Source organism: Aphelocoma coerulescens, chromosome 14 (genome assembly GCF_041296385.1).
Source record: "Aphelocoma coerulescens isolate FSJ_1873_10779 chromosome 14, UR_Acoe_1.0, whole genome shotgun sequence".
Lineage (NCBI taxonomy): Eukaryota > Metazoa > Chordata > Aves > Passeriformes > Corvidae > Aphelocoma > Aphelocoma coerulescens.
This window is the reverse complement of record NC_091028.1, coordinates 15,105,697-15,121,481: the sequence shown is the minus strand read 5'-3', so window position 1 is coordinate 15,121,481 and position 15,785 is coordinate 15,105,697. Positions and strand designations below refer to the sequence as shown.

Sequence of the window (15,785 nt, the reverse complement as noted above, 5' to 3'; positions counted from 1 at the left end):
GGTGCAGCGACTCTGGAGGAGAGGAGCCAACACACAGAGCCTGGAATCTGGGGCATTTAAGCACAAACTGTAAGAGGTTCAGAGGAAAAGCACTTCTGTTTGCATGAGGGGAGTGAACAGAGAACCTGGCCCCTGCTGCCAGCAGCTTTAACCCACTGCAGGAGCTCTAACAACTGCACTGACAGGGCAAGGCCTCTGCAGAGCTGTTGCCAAGTGCTGTGTTTAATTTGGGCTCTCAGAGCACCACTGCCAGCCTGGGGTTTGCACACTGTCCCTGAGGAGGCACAGGCACACAGGGCTGCTGGCATGGAACAAGAATGTGTGCTCAGAGTGGCACAAGAAGGAGACACTTGCTTAGAAACTCAAACATTACCACACTTGTGATTCAAGGATTTATTAAGTCATACATGCAAAACATACTGCCAATTGCATTAGCAAAAGATCAATGTAAAAACTTCACAATTTTGCAACTTTTATTTTTAAATTTTGCTTTAGTGGTTGAAAGGGTGTAGTTCAACATCATATTCCTGCCAGTTTGGAAGGTACAGAACATTAGCACTAATTACAGAACCTCACAGACCCAAGTTACCGTTACGCAATCGATGCTGCACATGGAGTGACAGAAAGAACACTTGGCTGCATTAGTCACGTTACAGTGGGGGGATCTTGCAAATAGTGATATTTAAGAAGGTTTGTCAGTAACAGAGGTTTAAAATATAAAAATTACTAAAATGTGTAAAGCTGCTTCACATGATTTTTACACCTAGTTAATAGACTAAAAGCTCCTCAGAAAGCATAACTTACTGGGTCAGAAACAACAGGAAAATAAGGAGGATATGCTTAAACATTCTACTCTAAAAAAAAAAAAAAGAAAAAAAAAGCCAATTTCTATCAATCAGAAAGTTTTAAAATACAAGTTATATTGCTCAGTAAGAAGAGATTCTACAAGAAAAGCATCTACTACATAAAAGTGGGAATGACTGATTCAGAATTGTACCTACATGAATGCCCTACTTGAAATTCAAAGGAATTTACCCATGAACACCAACCTGTCTCCACTACTGCACCTCTGGGAAAATGGTTGCTGAGCTACTCTGGCAGTGTAGTGTAAGTCAGCTGTACAGTGTCAAAATACTGTCTGGCACTATCTCTTGATCCAACCCAATATTCCATTTATTCATCACAATACAATGCTGTCAAAAGGACTAGATACACTTCAGTAAGAATAGTTATTTTTTCAATCACAGCAGCAAGAACTAGATTGCAACCAAGCCCTTACCAACGATAAAGCATTTACACTGTGACTCGGGTGTCAGTCCTTGCCAGAGGTGGGTGCTGCCTGCACCACCCGGCAACGGCTGCGCTGGGAAAACAGTTCAGGATAAAACACATCAGAGCGCAGTGTTCTGCTAATTCCCTGGTACTGTTACTTACTGTGAAAAACTAGAAAGATTTTGCATTTCCTACCAGAAATTAGAGTCATTTTCAAGAAGAATCTTTAAAAAACAGTTTAGTGCTTAGTGTTTGTAGCACAACAATGCGACTTAGTTCAGCAGATAGTTTGGCAACACTTAATTGAGCAAGAAGAGGATTTTAAAAATAAGGCTTTACATAGGTGTGTCTTTTCAGGAGTTTCAGTTTTTCTCTTAGAAGAATGCAAGGTAAGGATCATACTTTAAACAAAACCATGAAATTGTCAATTGGTTCAAGGATTGATGGAAGAGAACTAATTTATAACAGAAAAAATTGGCATGTGAATGCTCCATTGTTTGAGCAAAGCACAGGGTTGATGGGGTGGGGGAGGGTGACGTTTACAGCAGCAGACATTTTCTCTTCCTCTTCTTTACAGGAGGGGGGCACAGCACTGCTCGGATGGCTTCATCAAACACTGTCTTGAGGCCTCGCTGCGTAAGTGCTGAGCATTCGAGATATTTCACTGCGCCTGGGGGAAGCAGAGACACAGTTACAGAGCAGCTTCCCACAGCTCCAGCAGCACTGCTCCCAGCTGGCTCCACAACAACAGCCAGGCATTTTATTTAATTAAGGTACAAGGTCTTCCACAAACACAGCCAACAGTAACCCCACTGCCTCATACCGATCTCTTTTGCCATGGCAAGGCCCTGTGGGTAGGTGATGGGAGTCAGCTTCTTCTCCTTCAGCTTTTCAATCGTGTCCTTGTCATCCCGGAGATCGAGTTTGGTGCCCACGAGGATGATGGGGGTGTTGGGACAGTGGTGCCGCACCTCAGGGTACCACTGAAAAAGACAAATAAAAGATGGTGTCTCTTGTGTGGGGGCAGAGTTCCCTGAAGGCCCTGGAACACCTCACCTGAAGGCTCCCAGTCCTTCACTTTCGGTCACTCGGAGTAGACGGGAGCACCAGGATCCCATCAGGGCAGGATTAGAAAAGGGCACATCCCCATTAGTGAAGCCAGCAGCTGTTTCCATACACTTAAAAAATGTAGCCCATTAAGGGCTGTCTTTTCCTCACACACCAGAAGAGCCCTGAGCCCCCCTTGCCAATGGAGATGCCTCCTTGTGCAGCTGAGTTGTCTGAGGACATGGAACACTCCCAACAGTCACAGAGCACGTGCAGAAGGATGGCTGATGCAAGGAACAAGGGCTGTCAACCCAGTGTTTACAGGCACTTGTTTGTAAACTCTTTTTATTTCAAACTGTACTAAAAGGAAAGCTCCTGTTTGTGATCTCAGCACCTTGCTGGCTGAACACTCTTGAATTACTGTTATCAGTGCATCAAGGAACAATTCGTACTGAAGTGTGTCATGTGCCCTGAACTTCCATGACTCACAAGTTAGGGAAATGGATTTCTGCTTTTCCCAACTGCATTTCACGTGGCCTGTGGGAAAAACGATTGGAAAAAAAAGCACCTAACATTTTCCAAGCTCTGCTGTGAACAGGATGATGAACATTCAGAAATAAAACGGTACCAGCACATCCTTACCTTAGCACGGACATTTTCAAAGGAAGCTGGGCTCACAAGGGAAAAGCAGATTAAGAAGACATCCTACAAAACAAGTGGACAGAAGTCAGCCCAACTGAGAAACCACTGTAGAAATGTCATGAACAGGCCAATATCAGCAGTACCTCCATCACACTGCCAGCTCTACCACACTTGCAAAAGGCAAGGTCAGCAATACAGTTGCATGTGACAATCAAAGGCAGCTTTCCCAGAGGGAAATCCATTCCCAGGCAGCTACAAGCAGCCAGAGAGAAGGGGGGAAAACAAACAACAAATAGATTGCAGTCAAATTTATAATCAGCTCTTGCAGTAGCCAGCAACCAGGACATTAATACCACTGCCTTGCACGGGTTTTTTCTCCAAATGCCATTTCTTCTTCACTGACCTCATCAGCATAAGATGCTGCAAAGTCTTAACTATTAATAAACAACTCTAAAGTAGTCTTAAATTGCAAAGGCTGACTATACACCATGAAATAAAAAAAGCCAAAGAAAACATGAGAATTTCAACAATTACTACTTTCATGCCCAAATCAGAAGAATCTTGCTGAACTTCTTATAAAACTTCACTCCTACTGAATGCCAGGATAAAAAAACTTTAGAATTTCTCTGTAACCAAATTAGGATTGAGAAGGGCATTAAAAATCTCAAAGCTCCCCCCTTTCCTTTCTAAATAATAAGAAAGCAGAAATAAAAATGGAATCCTGCACATCTTGCTTTTCAACTGAAGGCAAAAAATTCTAAGTAAGAGCAGATAAAAACATTTCAGAGCACATGTTTATGGTACCTGCAGGATACAATTCAGGTTTCACAGGTGACATGCTCTAATCTGCAAGCATTCAGATTAACCCCAACATTCATTTCCTCTGTCTATGTTGATGTAAACTTGCTTTATGACCCAAGACTCGGGAAGTGTCTCCCAAACAAGCCCAACTTTCCCCAACCTACCTGTGCATCTGTACTTATTCCGGTACCAAACGTGCTAGAGAATCAGGCATTGCAGAATGTTAGTTGATTGTGCTGCATTTCAAGGCATTTTGTTAGGTCAGCAGCTGACATCTCACTGCTAAGCACTTGCAACCCAGTTGTTCATGCATCACCCAACAGGTTTCCATAGCAGCGTCCCAGAAGAAGAAAGAAATAACATCAAATAATGTGATACTATGGCCACTACTTCTGTTTTCCAATTCTGCAGGTTTGTGGGGACTCAAGGCTGCACGTGATGCAGACTCTCTCCTTCACTAGCTCCAGAGATCAAAAGATTTGGTGTAACCACAAGGAATTACTGGAAGATCTCAGGTGTCTTGCACACTGTCAATCTTAATAAGTAGGAAAAGCTATTTGTTTTCAAGAAAATATTTAATCTTAGCAACTCATATAAAGAAATTTGGTAACAGAGTTCTCAAATCTAACAATTTGATAGTTCCAAGAAAAGTATTTGTTCAAAAAATAGGGGCCAATTTATCACTATCATAGGTAAGACAAGATGACAGAACTTGGAACTGAAGTTTATTTAAAGTTTTACATACGGCAATAGGTTGATCTGCCAGACTGGAAGATATATTCTTACCATTGGTTCCTCCAACCTAATAACAGCAGGAGATAAAGTTACTCCTCAAATGGATTTAAGGGAAAATGTTCTCAGTCAGCAATTTGTGCTCACAGACATTCTCAAGGAGGATTTTCTTCTTAAGAGAGACGCTGCCCTGTAATTCAGCACAACCAACTGCACCCAGAGCAGACACCAGCCTTCCCCAGAAACCAGTTCTGCACTGTCAGGGGAAACCTGCAAGATCAAACCTCTCCTGAAAAGCACCCAACCAACAATTTCTCTTTGGTTTGCTCTCCTGAGGAAACAGATATGACCATCTTTTCTGTCCCAACTCTTTCCTTCCCCAAATATTTGGAAATATTAGTAGATTTCAAATGCATTCAGGAGAAGATATTAAATTCCTGTATATTTAAGGAATAAAATAAAAGTAAGGAGACAAAAGATACAAATTAATGCCAAGCCCTCACTGTGAAGTTACCAGCTGTGAACTGCTGGGTGGCTGATCCCAACACACACTGCCCAAGTAACCAACACCTGCTGCTTTCACCCTGCCCAAAACATCGTTCAGGTGCACAAATAGGGAAAGGAGGGCCACGAGAACATGCAAGGGGGTGAGTTTTAAACACCACAGTGAAGGAAAAGGGAGGCTGAACACAGATCTTAAAAAAAGGTCAGGTTTCATCAGCACCACTGTTCTCTTCCTCTGTGCTTTTTGTTAGTTTTGTGGGGATGATGAATCTTTGATACTGGACAAGTCCGAAACCTGAAGATTTCTTCACAAGAATTTCAAGACTTACCACCCTGTTTAATGTTCTGCTGTGAAAAACCAATCCAAATAACTGAAAGTACTTAAACCTGTACTGAACAGTTATACATGCTTGCACAGGAGACATTTTTTCCCTAAGATGCTTAGATTGACATGGAATTCTTTTGCAGTCTACCAGAAACCCACGGTTACTTTAGCAGGCTGAAGACATGGACATGCATTCTGCCCCTCTGTCACAGACATTCTGTGTCACAGGCATTCTATCCCCTATTAAATATCTTTCAACATATCTTTTTCCACTTTTCTGAAAACATTTTTATGTTAAGCAAAGCTGAAGTTTTAAGTATCCTATAAATATCTAAGTATTAGAGAAAACCAGCTTTCCATAGTCTCTCCTAGAAAAGACAGGTATTTCTGGCATTTCAACTGTAGTTGCCCACAACTGGCAAATTCGTATCAATCTTGTGTATCATAACTGATGGGGAAGCCTAATGACTCTAAGTTAGAGAGCAGTGAATTTAAGGAAAATTGTGAATTAAGACAGATTACTGAAAATAGCACCAGAGTTCCTTAAATAAGATTCACATTATTCAAGAGAGCAGTTATGCTGTCAAGTGGGACAATTTTGCATTTTACATTACTCACATTTAACATATATTTGACAGTCAACAAGAGCCAAAAACCCCCTGCAAATTATCCTTTCTTTACTTATAACACAGCTCCATCAGGTAAAAGTCACGGCTCTAAACAGATTAGAAAACCACCTCTGCAAAGATTGACTGTAGCTGAACTCACACTGGAAAGAAGAGAGCAGATCTCTTCAGCATTTTCCTTAAACATGGAAAGATGCAGGATGCAGGCAGGACTTAACCAGCTGCACACAGGGAAGACAGAAGCACATTTGTGTCGCTGTCACAGCACAAACTACAGCAAGCAATAAAATAACCATGGGCTCAAGCACATTGGAAAGCTGGGACACCGCAGCCTCTGTCAATATCAATAATCTCTTCATTCAGTGCTGCCTCTTTCACATGTAGAACATCTTCACACAGACTAAACAGTATCAAGTGCTTAGCAGTGACAGTGTCAGGTTGCAGCCAAACATTGCCTAAAACCAAAAACAAACCCTGACTTTGGCAGGCATGCTAACCTTACAATCGATGGTCTAGCTGATGAGACTGTGCACCAAGATTTTTTGGGTTAGTTTTGGGGTGTTTTTTTCCTTTTAAATCAAGCATTCCAGACAATTCTGAGGCTGCAACTACACAAAACTCTACAAGTACCAGTGCACACGAATACACAGGGCATGCAAATTCTGTTACTAATAAATACAACTCCAGGTGTGACAGTGTTGGCCTCATGTTCAAAAAGAAAACTGCTTTATGTTAGACAAGGCTGTCCAACATAAGGCAAAGCTGCTCCTGGTTTCACCCTGCAGCTCTTACTGTTTGCGGGTAGGAGAGTGGACGTAGTCTGTCATAATCCTCTTGACCAGCTGTGTCCCACAAACCCAGGTTGACTGGTTTTCCATCAACCATTACATTGGCAGAGTAGTTGTCAAAACTGAAAACAAAGAGAGAGTTAGCTGCATTAGCTTGCAGTAAAATAAAGCACCCAAGGACTTCTGCCTCATAGAGTCCTAACTGGGAAAACTAGGGAAAGAAATATTTTCACTGCACCTGTCTGCTGCCCAGAGACAGTAAAGCTGTTCTTTAAACAACAAGTGTGGCATTGGGTAATGGAATAAAAAAATTATACACAACAGATTTGGTCCAGTCTGAGCAGAAGTGATCCCTGTCATGGCTCTTCCAAAGAAGTGTTAATCCCAGTGAGCACAGGAAAGCAGGTGATGTACTTAGCAAGCACTTTCCAGTCTTAGTGGGACATTCAGCAAGTTAATCTGTCTCATGCTGTGAGATTTAGAACAGAAGATACAGGAGCAACAACCAAGGAATCCTTAATGACAACAGTAGGTAAGAAAAAAGCTAATTAATCCTGCTAATCAAAACCTCCTCCAATGAAATATCAAAGCTCATAACTAGGGGCCAGTGGAGGGATCGTTTTTATCTCATCACTGCTGTGGGTGTAAAGGTTTTAATGACTCGTTAAGGCTAAACCAAGTTCACTGGGAACACAACTGTAAAGCAAAAACTCGAATTTAAGACCAAAGAAAAGAAACAGGAGTAACTAAGGCAGCAAGGCCTTGGACAGGTAACAAAAGTGTATGTAAACCTTACTAGAATTTATTTTATCTTAAAAACTCATCAATACTCCAGAGAGCACCATAGTGAGATGAAAATACAGAGACATCAGAACAGGGCAAAGAAGCTGCACATGTATAAAACACCCCCCAACAGGCCCTGGAAAAGAGAACTGCACTAATACTGATACTGACAAATCCTTGTGTGAAAGAAAAAGGGAAGCACCGGAATAAATGAGTCTCCACAGTCTCGCCTGAGGAGCTACAGAGCCGTGGCTGGCTTTGCACAGGATTGGCAATAGCACAAAAAGTGGAAGGAACAAATAAACAAAAAATCACCAGCCATGTAAGACAACTATTTCTGACTGTGATATGATGTTTTACAAGCTGTTCAGCCTTAGGACTGCTTATTATAAATGACAGTACACACTATTTTGGAAGAGAACAACATCTGGTAAAATGTTAGCAAATGTTAGTCCCTAATCAGCCAGGCCTAGAAGGCACAGAGAGCCAAAACTGAGGGACCATCAGCAGGCACCGGTGTGACTGTGCTTCAGTAAAAGCTCCAAGTGTACACACACCTGAGGGGTGCTTGCAGACAATTCAAACAATTCAGCTAAGGAATCTGGAATGGCAGTAAGCACTGAGAAGCTGAGAGAAATGAGTTCTTTGGGTTTTATAAGTACTTACACAGTGGGTATATACTCTCCAGGAAATGCATTGGTTGTGTAACTGATGAGTAGGCATGTTTTACCTACAGCACTGCAAAAAGAGAAAGTTCACATGTAAAACACATTCATCTTGAATAACAAGAAATAACATTTCTTTTAGGGGAAGAAGACTAATTACATCCAGACACCCAAGGATAACTGAGTGTCTCCAGTCACTACTGTGCAGGAAAACAGCTGACAGACTGCAGCCTTAAAATTACTGGCAATGAAAACACACCTAATATAAACATCCATTTTGTGAAGTGATAGATTACCACATTTTGTTATTTTTCAGTCCCAAAAACCCCAACAAACCCACAGGTATTAATTAGACTACTAACACCTCCTAGTCACCTGACTGAATACCCAGGAAGATCACCTTACTCCAACTCTCTGAAATTAAAAAAACTGAGAAGTATTTCCAGATACCCTTACACAACTCCAAAACTGTTCTCTTTTCCAGAAAATTGTATACTTGCATATAAGTGAAGTTAAAGAAAGCTTGGAAAGTATGATTTCTAAATATATCATTATTTTGGAGTATTTAAGGAATGAATACAAATGATAACTCTCACATTATTTACTGCTATTGCAAAGTGACACCCCACATGCATTCACCAACTATTCAAACATTTAATTAACTGATTTATAGATAAATTACATTCCAGTATTGAAAAACTTGGAACACCAAACCTCTTCCTACCGATCTAATTCACAAGAGCCTCAAATGGGGTCAGGACAAGGCTCTGTTCCATGATTCCTTCAGAACTCTGGCAGCCAGCTCCTTCACTCTCCACCCTCCTCTCCACATCTTATCTGGAGTCAAACATTTGATTAACGCCAGCACTCAATTTTTGTTGCAGTTTCAATTAAAGTGTTGGAAAACCTGAAATTGGGCCTTATTTCTTTTTTAAAATAGTGTCTGCAAAGAGTGCCCGTGACACTGCAGACTGGTTCCCTTGCAGGCTTCCCACTTATTCCAGTGGTGAGCTTGTTCCTCCAAGGTGATGCTGCCAGACAGCCTCACACCCTGCCCGATCCCCCTTCCTGCTCCTGGGCAGGGAAAACTGCATTGTCTTGCAGATGTTTTATCACTACAGCAATTTGCTCACAGCCAGTCAGCAGTAAGTTTGAAACCTTGCTGCACCTACACGTATGATTGTGCCATTAGTATGAGGTTTGACTCATGAGCCTCCTGAACTAAATCCTTCACAAGTGAATTTGAGCTTTGTCACATCCGTAAGTCACAGCTCAATCTCTAACTAAAGTCTCTCCGTTCAACTTTAAGCAGTTCCTCACTGCATTAGCCCAAGAAGGTATTTGATGGCAGCTTCTGACATCACCTGAAATGCCTGTGCTATGGAAGAGTCACTTCAGCGTGCAAAATTATCTGGGATTTTGTCCTACACACCCATTTTTCACTGTAATTCGCTTTACATTTCTGAGCCAGTACTTGCCATACCACCTCATCTGCTGCAACTCTGACCATACCATGAAGTTTTCCACCCTGTTTTTCATACCTGCTTCTAAGACAGCAGCTCCTCACACAGTCTGAGGGCTTTTTCCTTTCAGCATGCACTCTTTACCAAGCTATAATAGCATCACGAAAGGAAGCATTTAATTCTGTTCTCATTAAGTACAATGTCTGAACATTCCCTTGTTGTAAAATGTAAGATATACTTGTGCTCAAAAGTAGATGGATTTACCCTTTAAAAAAACTTGTGTGGGAAACAATCAAGGAGCAGTTCACCATGCAGATACCTGTTTAACAGCTGTCAAAAGAGGAGATCCCCTCTTAGCTCCTGAACTAACACTCTAACAAGCCAGAACAAGGAGTTAAAGAAAGTTATTCCTCCCCCATAAGGACAACTTGCTATTTTAGCTGCCTGCTGATGAGTTAGATCAGTTTGGATGTGCTGCTCTCCCAACACCACAGCCGGCTGTGCTGGGCCAGCTCACAAAGGACAGGCGGGAAAACCTTCAGGATCCCGAGCGGAGCAACAGCCAAATGCTTTGGGAAATCTCTCGAGGCGCAGACACGACACGTTCTCACGCTTCTGGAACCTGTTTGGGCTGACGCTTCAGCTTCCAGTAAAGTCATTACAGGTAATTTGAGCTTCCAACAAATTAATGTTGAACTCAACATTTTCAGCAGCCAATCAAGAACTTTTCTGTGCATCTGGGCTCCTTTGCACTGAAACTCCTGAGTCTGTTGTGGCTAATCAAAACAGCACAGGAAGGTGGTGAGAGATTTCATTCCAAGCTTAGTAGTGTGTTTCTGCAGCACCAATCAGCCAGAGTCATTTAAACAAGAAAAAACACGTTCAACAACCTCATTTCAGACTTGCTCCATCCAGGTTTCCTGCCTTCCTTGCCTTTTGGCTCACTGCCACACGAATCAGATCATTATGGTCACCAGTCTTAAAAATAAACACTAATGCCTACCTTTATAAAGTACATCCTCTAAGTGCTTTATCAACTTTTTTAGACTTCTAATTTCTGTAATAAAGCAACTCCCCTAAAGAGAATTCCAACTGTTTGGCAAAGTTTAAATCCTTGTACATAAAGGCTGAGACTAAGAATCTAAAATAACACAAGATTAGTCATAAGATTTCTAGCAACTACTTAATCACAGCTCTGTCCACCCACTATTACATAAATGAAACTAGCAACATTTGACTGTCATTAAAAACATGGCCTACAGAAATCCAGCTTTAAACGCTTAACAAAACTACCTTAACAAAAGACAGCACTGAGTCCCTTTTTGATTCTGAGCAGCACCCGGGAATCAACGTATTTATATAACCACATATGTATCAATTCCTGAAACAAAACATTCCTTCTCTTTATTTATGCTAACAAGTTTTATGAAATTTCCCCACTGTAAGCTGCTTGGAGCCATGTTTTATCTGCAGATGGCAGCCTTCAGAGGAGGCTTTGCTTGCGCCATTTCTCCCTTTCTCTGATGCACATGAACTACCTCTCTGGCAGACACGATGCACAACTGCCCAGGTCTTTGCTCAGACGTTAAAGAGTAGCTGAGATTTCCCTAGTACCACCCTCAGATCAAGAGTTCAGTACTGCTGCTGTAGTAGGTTTAGCTGCATAGGCTCTCAGATAAGCTGTGTTACTCACAGTGACACACCCTCCCCCAAATATGCTCTTCAGTACTTACAATACTAGTACTTTTTTAAAAGCTTTGAAACGTTCAGTAACACAAGTTACCAAATCTCAAGTCACTGCACTCTCTCCAGATGGCACGGGAGGGACCCGAGGTGTTCAGCATCTCACACAAACACTGCACTACACTCAGTAAGAAGCCAATTATCCTAGGCCCTCCCCTTCTCACTGAGCCATCAAAGCAAATACAGCACAGCTTTGGTAGACAAGGCCTCAGATTAAGCAGAATTCCAAACAACAGCTCCTGAATTACTTCTCTTACAGTATTTACACAATTTAAAAATGCCTACAGAAGAACACAAAGTGTGACAACTTCTGTGGCATCCAGTAACTGGAAATTTCTCCAAAACACAGAACTTCTAACGTTACACAACATTGCTGGAGATTTTGTACCACTTAACAGCTGCCTTTTTGGAGTGAAAACAAAAGCTGCTAAAAATAACTTCCACACCAATGCTTTTTCTCAAGTGTCAATCAACAGCAATTCCTGCAGTTATTCCAGCGGCTGCTCTTCATCCGTCCTGCACATTCCTCCTGCTCTCTATCATGACAGCTCAAAGCAACAGTTGTCATTTATTTTCCCCCAAACAATCCCCACAGCAAAATAAAAGAAACCAAGGGGAAAATATGCTAGCCCAAACTAGCACACATGCCACACTTTTCTTGTCAAGTTAGCTGCCTAAACATACACCAGTCAAAACTCTAAGAACAAAACATGAGTTACATATGAGAAACAGCCTACTCATTAACAAATTAAAAAAATAACCACAGGTACTTCTACGGCTTTGTTTATTTTGTTCCTAGCAGATCTTTGTGGAGGGTACATAAAACAATACCCAAGTTTTATAGTACATAAGCAAATCTTTAACCTGCATTGTTTTACAGGAGCACTAAAACTTTGGCCTTATCTCAGCCAAACATGGTGTTTCCTAGAATGCCTGCAATGCTGGAGCTCTTGAAGCAACAACAGCACAAAGAAACACAAATAGTTAAATATTTTTTTTAAACAGTGAACAGAGAATTATACAAAACTTCCAAATCTAAGCAACAGTACCTAAACAGATCTTTAAGAAATATTTGTTTCTAACTAAGGAGGAAGGAAAAGAAATTAAACTACCATATTTTGTTAACACACATGTACAAAAGTCAGGTAGAACTACACCACTTACATTTCCAAGACAAAGAACAACAAAAATTGTAGGAAGAGGGATGGTTTACAAAGCAAATGACCCAAAGAACTGTTTTGCTGAATGAATTAGTGAACATTATACAGTTCGTCTGTGCTGAGTTCTCAGTTCTAGAGGAGGAAGTAGACTGAACCTTTTCCCCACCCAAACATGATGCATCCCATTTATTTACAGCATTGTAAATACAGAGTTCAGATGAATTTAAAAAAATACAGCAGAAAAGCCATTTTGTTGGGTTTAAATTTGGTAGAAGCAAAAGAGCAGCCCACAGTTATCCTATCTGGCATCAAAGAATCACACTACTACGTAAATGATTTATCGAGATACCACTTTCATGTTCATATGGCTCCAAACCTTACATAGCAAGTCAAAACAAATTTGTCACACTGTAAGGTTTATTTTTCAACCATACTTAGATGCCTTTTTAGGGATTTTACATCATTAAAAACAAATCAACAAACCCCACCCCACACAAATAACTTGAAGATTAAGGCACCATGTGAAATTACAGACCACTGTAGCGAGTCCGTTTACATACACTTCACTCCTCTGTCATCTACAGAAGTTTGCTGTGACACCAATTATGCTCAGCCTACACTGGGATTTTTGTTTCTCCTAAAGGAAAAAAAAAAAAAGCCCCTCAAACTGCATAAGACAAGTCTTGTTTTCCAGCTGGCCTGTGATGTTCCACTGAGCTCTGACATCCAGTAAGAGAGAGAATCCCTCTGAGCTGAAGGGAATAGTATCATGGAGAATATTCAAAAATACCAAACACACAAACTCTTCCCTCAATTCCAGTACTCCTCACACTGAATCCAACTGCTAAACTTTTGAGTTAACTCGAGTCTAAAAAGCATTCCCAACTTGTTTCACATATAAGCAACACCATATTAAGATACTGTAGGTGTAACAGCTCTTTATGGACAAGTATATCATTAACTATTTGTATTTTAAGGGCCTACCAGTCTCCTTTAGACAGGAGCCTAACAAGACCAGATGTCTGCAGGCAAAAAAGCAGTTTCTGCCCAAAAGCATTTATGATCTGCATAGAGTTCAGCCCATTTCATTCAGTTTTACTGCAAAAGTCAGATGTCAAAAATCAAACTCTAAAAGGTAGTAAGTTTGCTACTTTCACAAAAGGTATTTCAAATCAATAATAATTTTCTCATATAATTAACAATATGGCAATTTTTTAATACACTTGGACTACTTCGGTGATGAAAGAACACCAGCAAGCAGTGGCAGTCCAGGGACGCGGCCCGGCCTGCCCGGACAGCCCAGCACACCCTGCTCATTCACAGCGGCCGCTTCTGCCCGCGCCAACGCGAAGCACTCGGTCACCAGCACGGCCCCGGCCCTGGAGCACCGGCCCCACGGCGACGCGAGGCTCGGCCGGCCAGCCCAGGGACGCGCACGGCCTGCCGACCCCTGCACACCCCCGCTCCCCGGCCCCGCCGTGCCCGCGCTTCCCTCCCCGCCCGGCAGCAGCAGCAGCAGGAAGCCGCGGCCGCCACCCACCCGCCCCCGGCCCCCGGCCACGGCCCGGTCCCGGGCAGCCCCGCTCCCTCAGGGCGGCCGGGCCGCGCCCGCGCCTCGCGCCGGGATCGCCCACACCCCGCGGCGGGGCCCGGGGGCCGCTCTCGCCCCGCGGCCCGACACCTCCCACGGGCCGGCGGAGCAGCTCAGGGCCGGGCCCGGCCGAGGGTCCCTCGGACTTACCCGTCGCCCACCACCACACACTTGATGGCCTGCATCGGGGCTGCTGCTGAGCGGAGCAGGGAGCGGCGGCCGCCTCCGCCCTGAGCCTGGAGCAGGGACGAGGCAGCGGCACCACCCAAGGCGGGGAGGGAGAGGGCGGACTGCGGGCGCAGGAAGCGGCGCCGCGCTCACATCCGGCCGGGCCGCGCCGGGGCCGCCTCGCGGGCGGTGCCTCGGCTCGGGGCGCTCGGGGCGGGGAGCCGGCGCTGTGCCACTGACCCAGTCCGGGAAGCGGCGCCCCGGCCGCCCATCCCCGTTTGGTGCGTTCAGGCGGAGCTGTTCTGAGCAGGAATGTCAGCGCTGGCACTGCTGGCACAAGCCGGCAGCCCGGTCAGGGGCATGGGGCTGGGCATCGTCCCACAGCAGCCCTGTTGTGTATAACAAGCCGGAACTTAAGAGCTGCCTTTGACACCACCATGCATCCCGTCTCTCACGCCTGGCACCCATCGTGCAGCAACCTCATTCCTGGCATCTCTTGAAGCACGTTAATGTGCAGTTGTGTTTACCACACACACGTACTGGGCACGTGTAACTCAGGTCACCACAACGTTCCCCCTCTGCTGCTGGGGGCAGGTGCCCTTTTTCCACAACCAGGCACCTGCCATGGGACCATCTCTCACTGTGCCACCACTGCAGATCCAGATTGTTTGCCTTCATCCATGGATCTTCCCACCACCCTTCCCTCCTCCTGATATGCTGTGACATTAATTAACTGGGCTGGCAAGTTTTAAATCAGATCAGTGTATGTCCAGTCTTCTCAAGATAGGCCAGCCCAGGGATTGTCAGGCCTCACACAGCTTTGGGTTTCTTCTTTCCCTCAAGCAAACCAGTTATTTCCAGGAAGTAGAGAAGCAGAAGTCAAGCAGAGCAGGTCCGATGATCCCAAGAGTCTTAATTTCTACAATTAGTTCTTGCCATAGTTCTACTTTTGCCAGAGCATGTCCTGGTTGCACTATTCCCTTTGTTTGCATTGCCATTTGTTCCTCGAGGGAAGTGTGGGGAGAGGCCCCATGCACACACTGCTCCTGCAAAGTGACGATGAATTCACTGGAATCAATAGTGTACCATCAGGGTGGATTTCCAGTGATTTGATCTCTTAATTTCAGAACATTTCTAAATTATTTTGATACCACACAATGCAACTTCATCAGTGGACAGAGCATTCCAAGACAGTTACTCTCATTTTTCTTTCCTTGAGCAGAGATAATTTCCTGATATTTCCCACCAGACAGGAAATCCTAACTATGACTGTGAACCGAAAAGCTATTTTTGCAACACTTGTATGTCCGTGTTCCCTCACACAGATGGAAGCTGAAATGACTTGTCACTTAAGCTAAGTATCTTCAAAGCCAAGACTCTGCTGCTGCCAGTGACCTGGCAGCCGCTCTGCAGCCAGCAGGTGGGAGCTGTGGAAGGGAGGTGTGGGCAGGACCGCCGCGCTCCTGCTGCAGCAG

The 15,785-nt window shown here is 43.6% G+C and overlaps 1 protein-coding gene across 2 annotated transcripts; it reads right to left on the bottom strand.

Moving 5' to 3' along the window:
- Positions 1-378: 378 nt before the first annotated feature.
- RAC1 (Rac family small GTPase 1) lies at positions 379-14,451 on the bottom strand. 2 transcript variants are annotated; one of them, XM_069029738.1, is made up of 7 exons: positions 14,293-14,451; positions 8,187-8,258; positions 6,742-6,859; positions 4,508-4,564; positions 2,962-3,024; positions 2,096-2,255; positions 379-1,942 (listed from the first exon to the last, which is right to left on the bottom strand). In XM_069029738.1, the coding sequence occupies exons 1-7, from the start codon at positions 14,325-14,327 to the stop codon at positions 1,812-1,814; spliced, it is 636 nt and encodes a 211-aa protein (XP_068885839.1). In that variant the 5' UTR covers positions 14,328-14,451; the 3' UTR covers positions 379-1,811. The 2 variants fall into 2 exon arrangements, with proteins under 2 accessions (XP_068885839.1, XP_068885840.1); XM_069029739.1 differs by lacking the exon at positions 4,508-4,564 and having other exon boundaries at positions 14,293-14,450.
- Positions 14,452-15,785: the final 1,334 nt, after the last annotated feature.

Bases quoted from the DNA above. Each gene is read 5' to 3' on its own strand.
- RAC1 (XM_069029738.1), bottom strand. From the start codon at position 14,327: ATGCAGGCCATCAAGTGTGTGGTGGTGGGCGACGG. The intron at 4,565-6,741 runs GTAAGAGCTGCA...TGCTGTTATTAG, and splicing joins CACTCTCCTACCCGCAAACA to GTTGGAGGAACCAATGGTAA. The intron at 3,025-4,507 runs GTATGTAAAACT...CTTGTTTTGTAG, and splicing joins TGGCAGATCAACCTATTGCC to GATGTCTTCTTAATCTGCTT.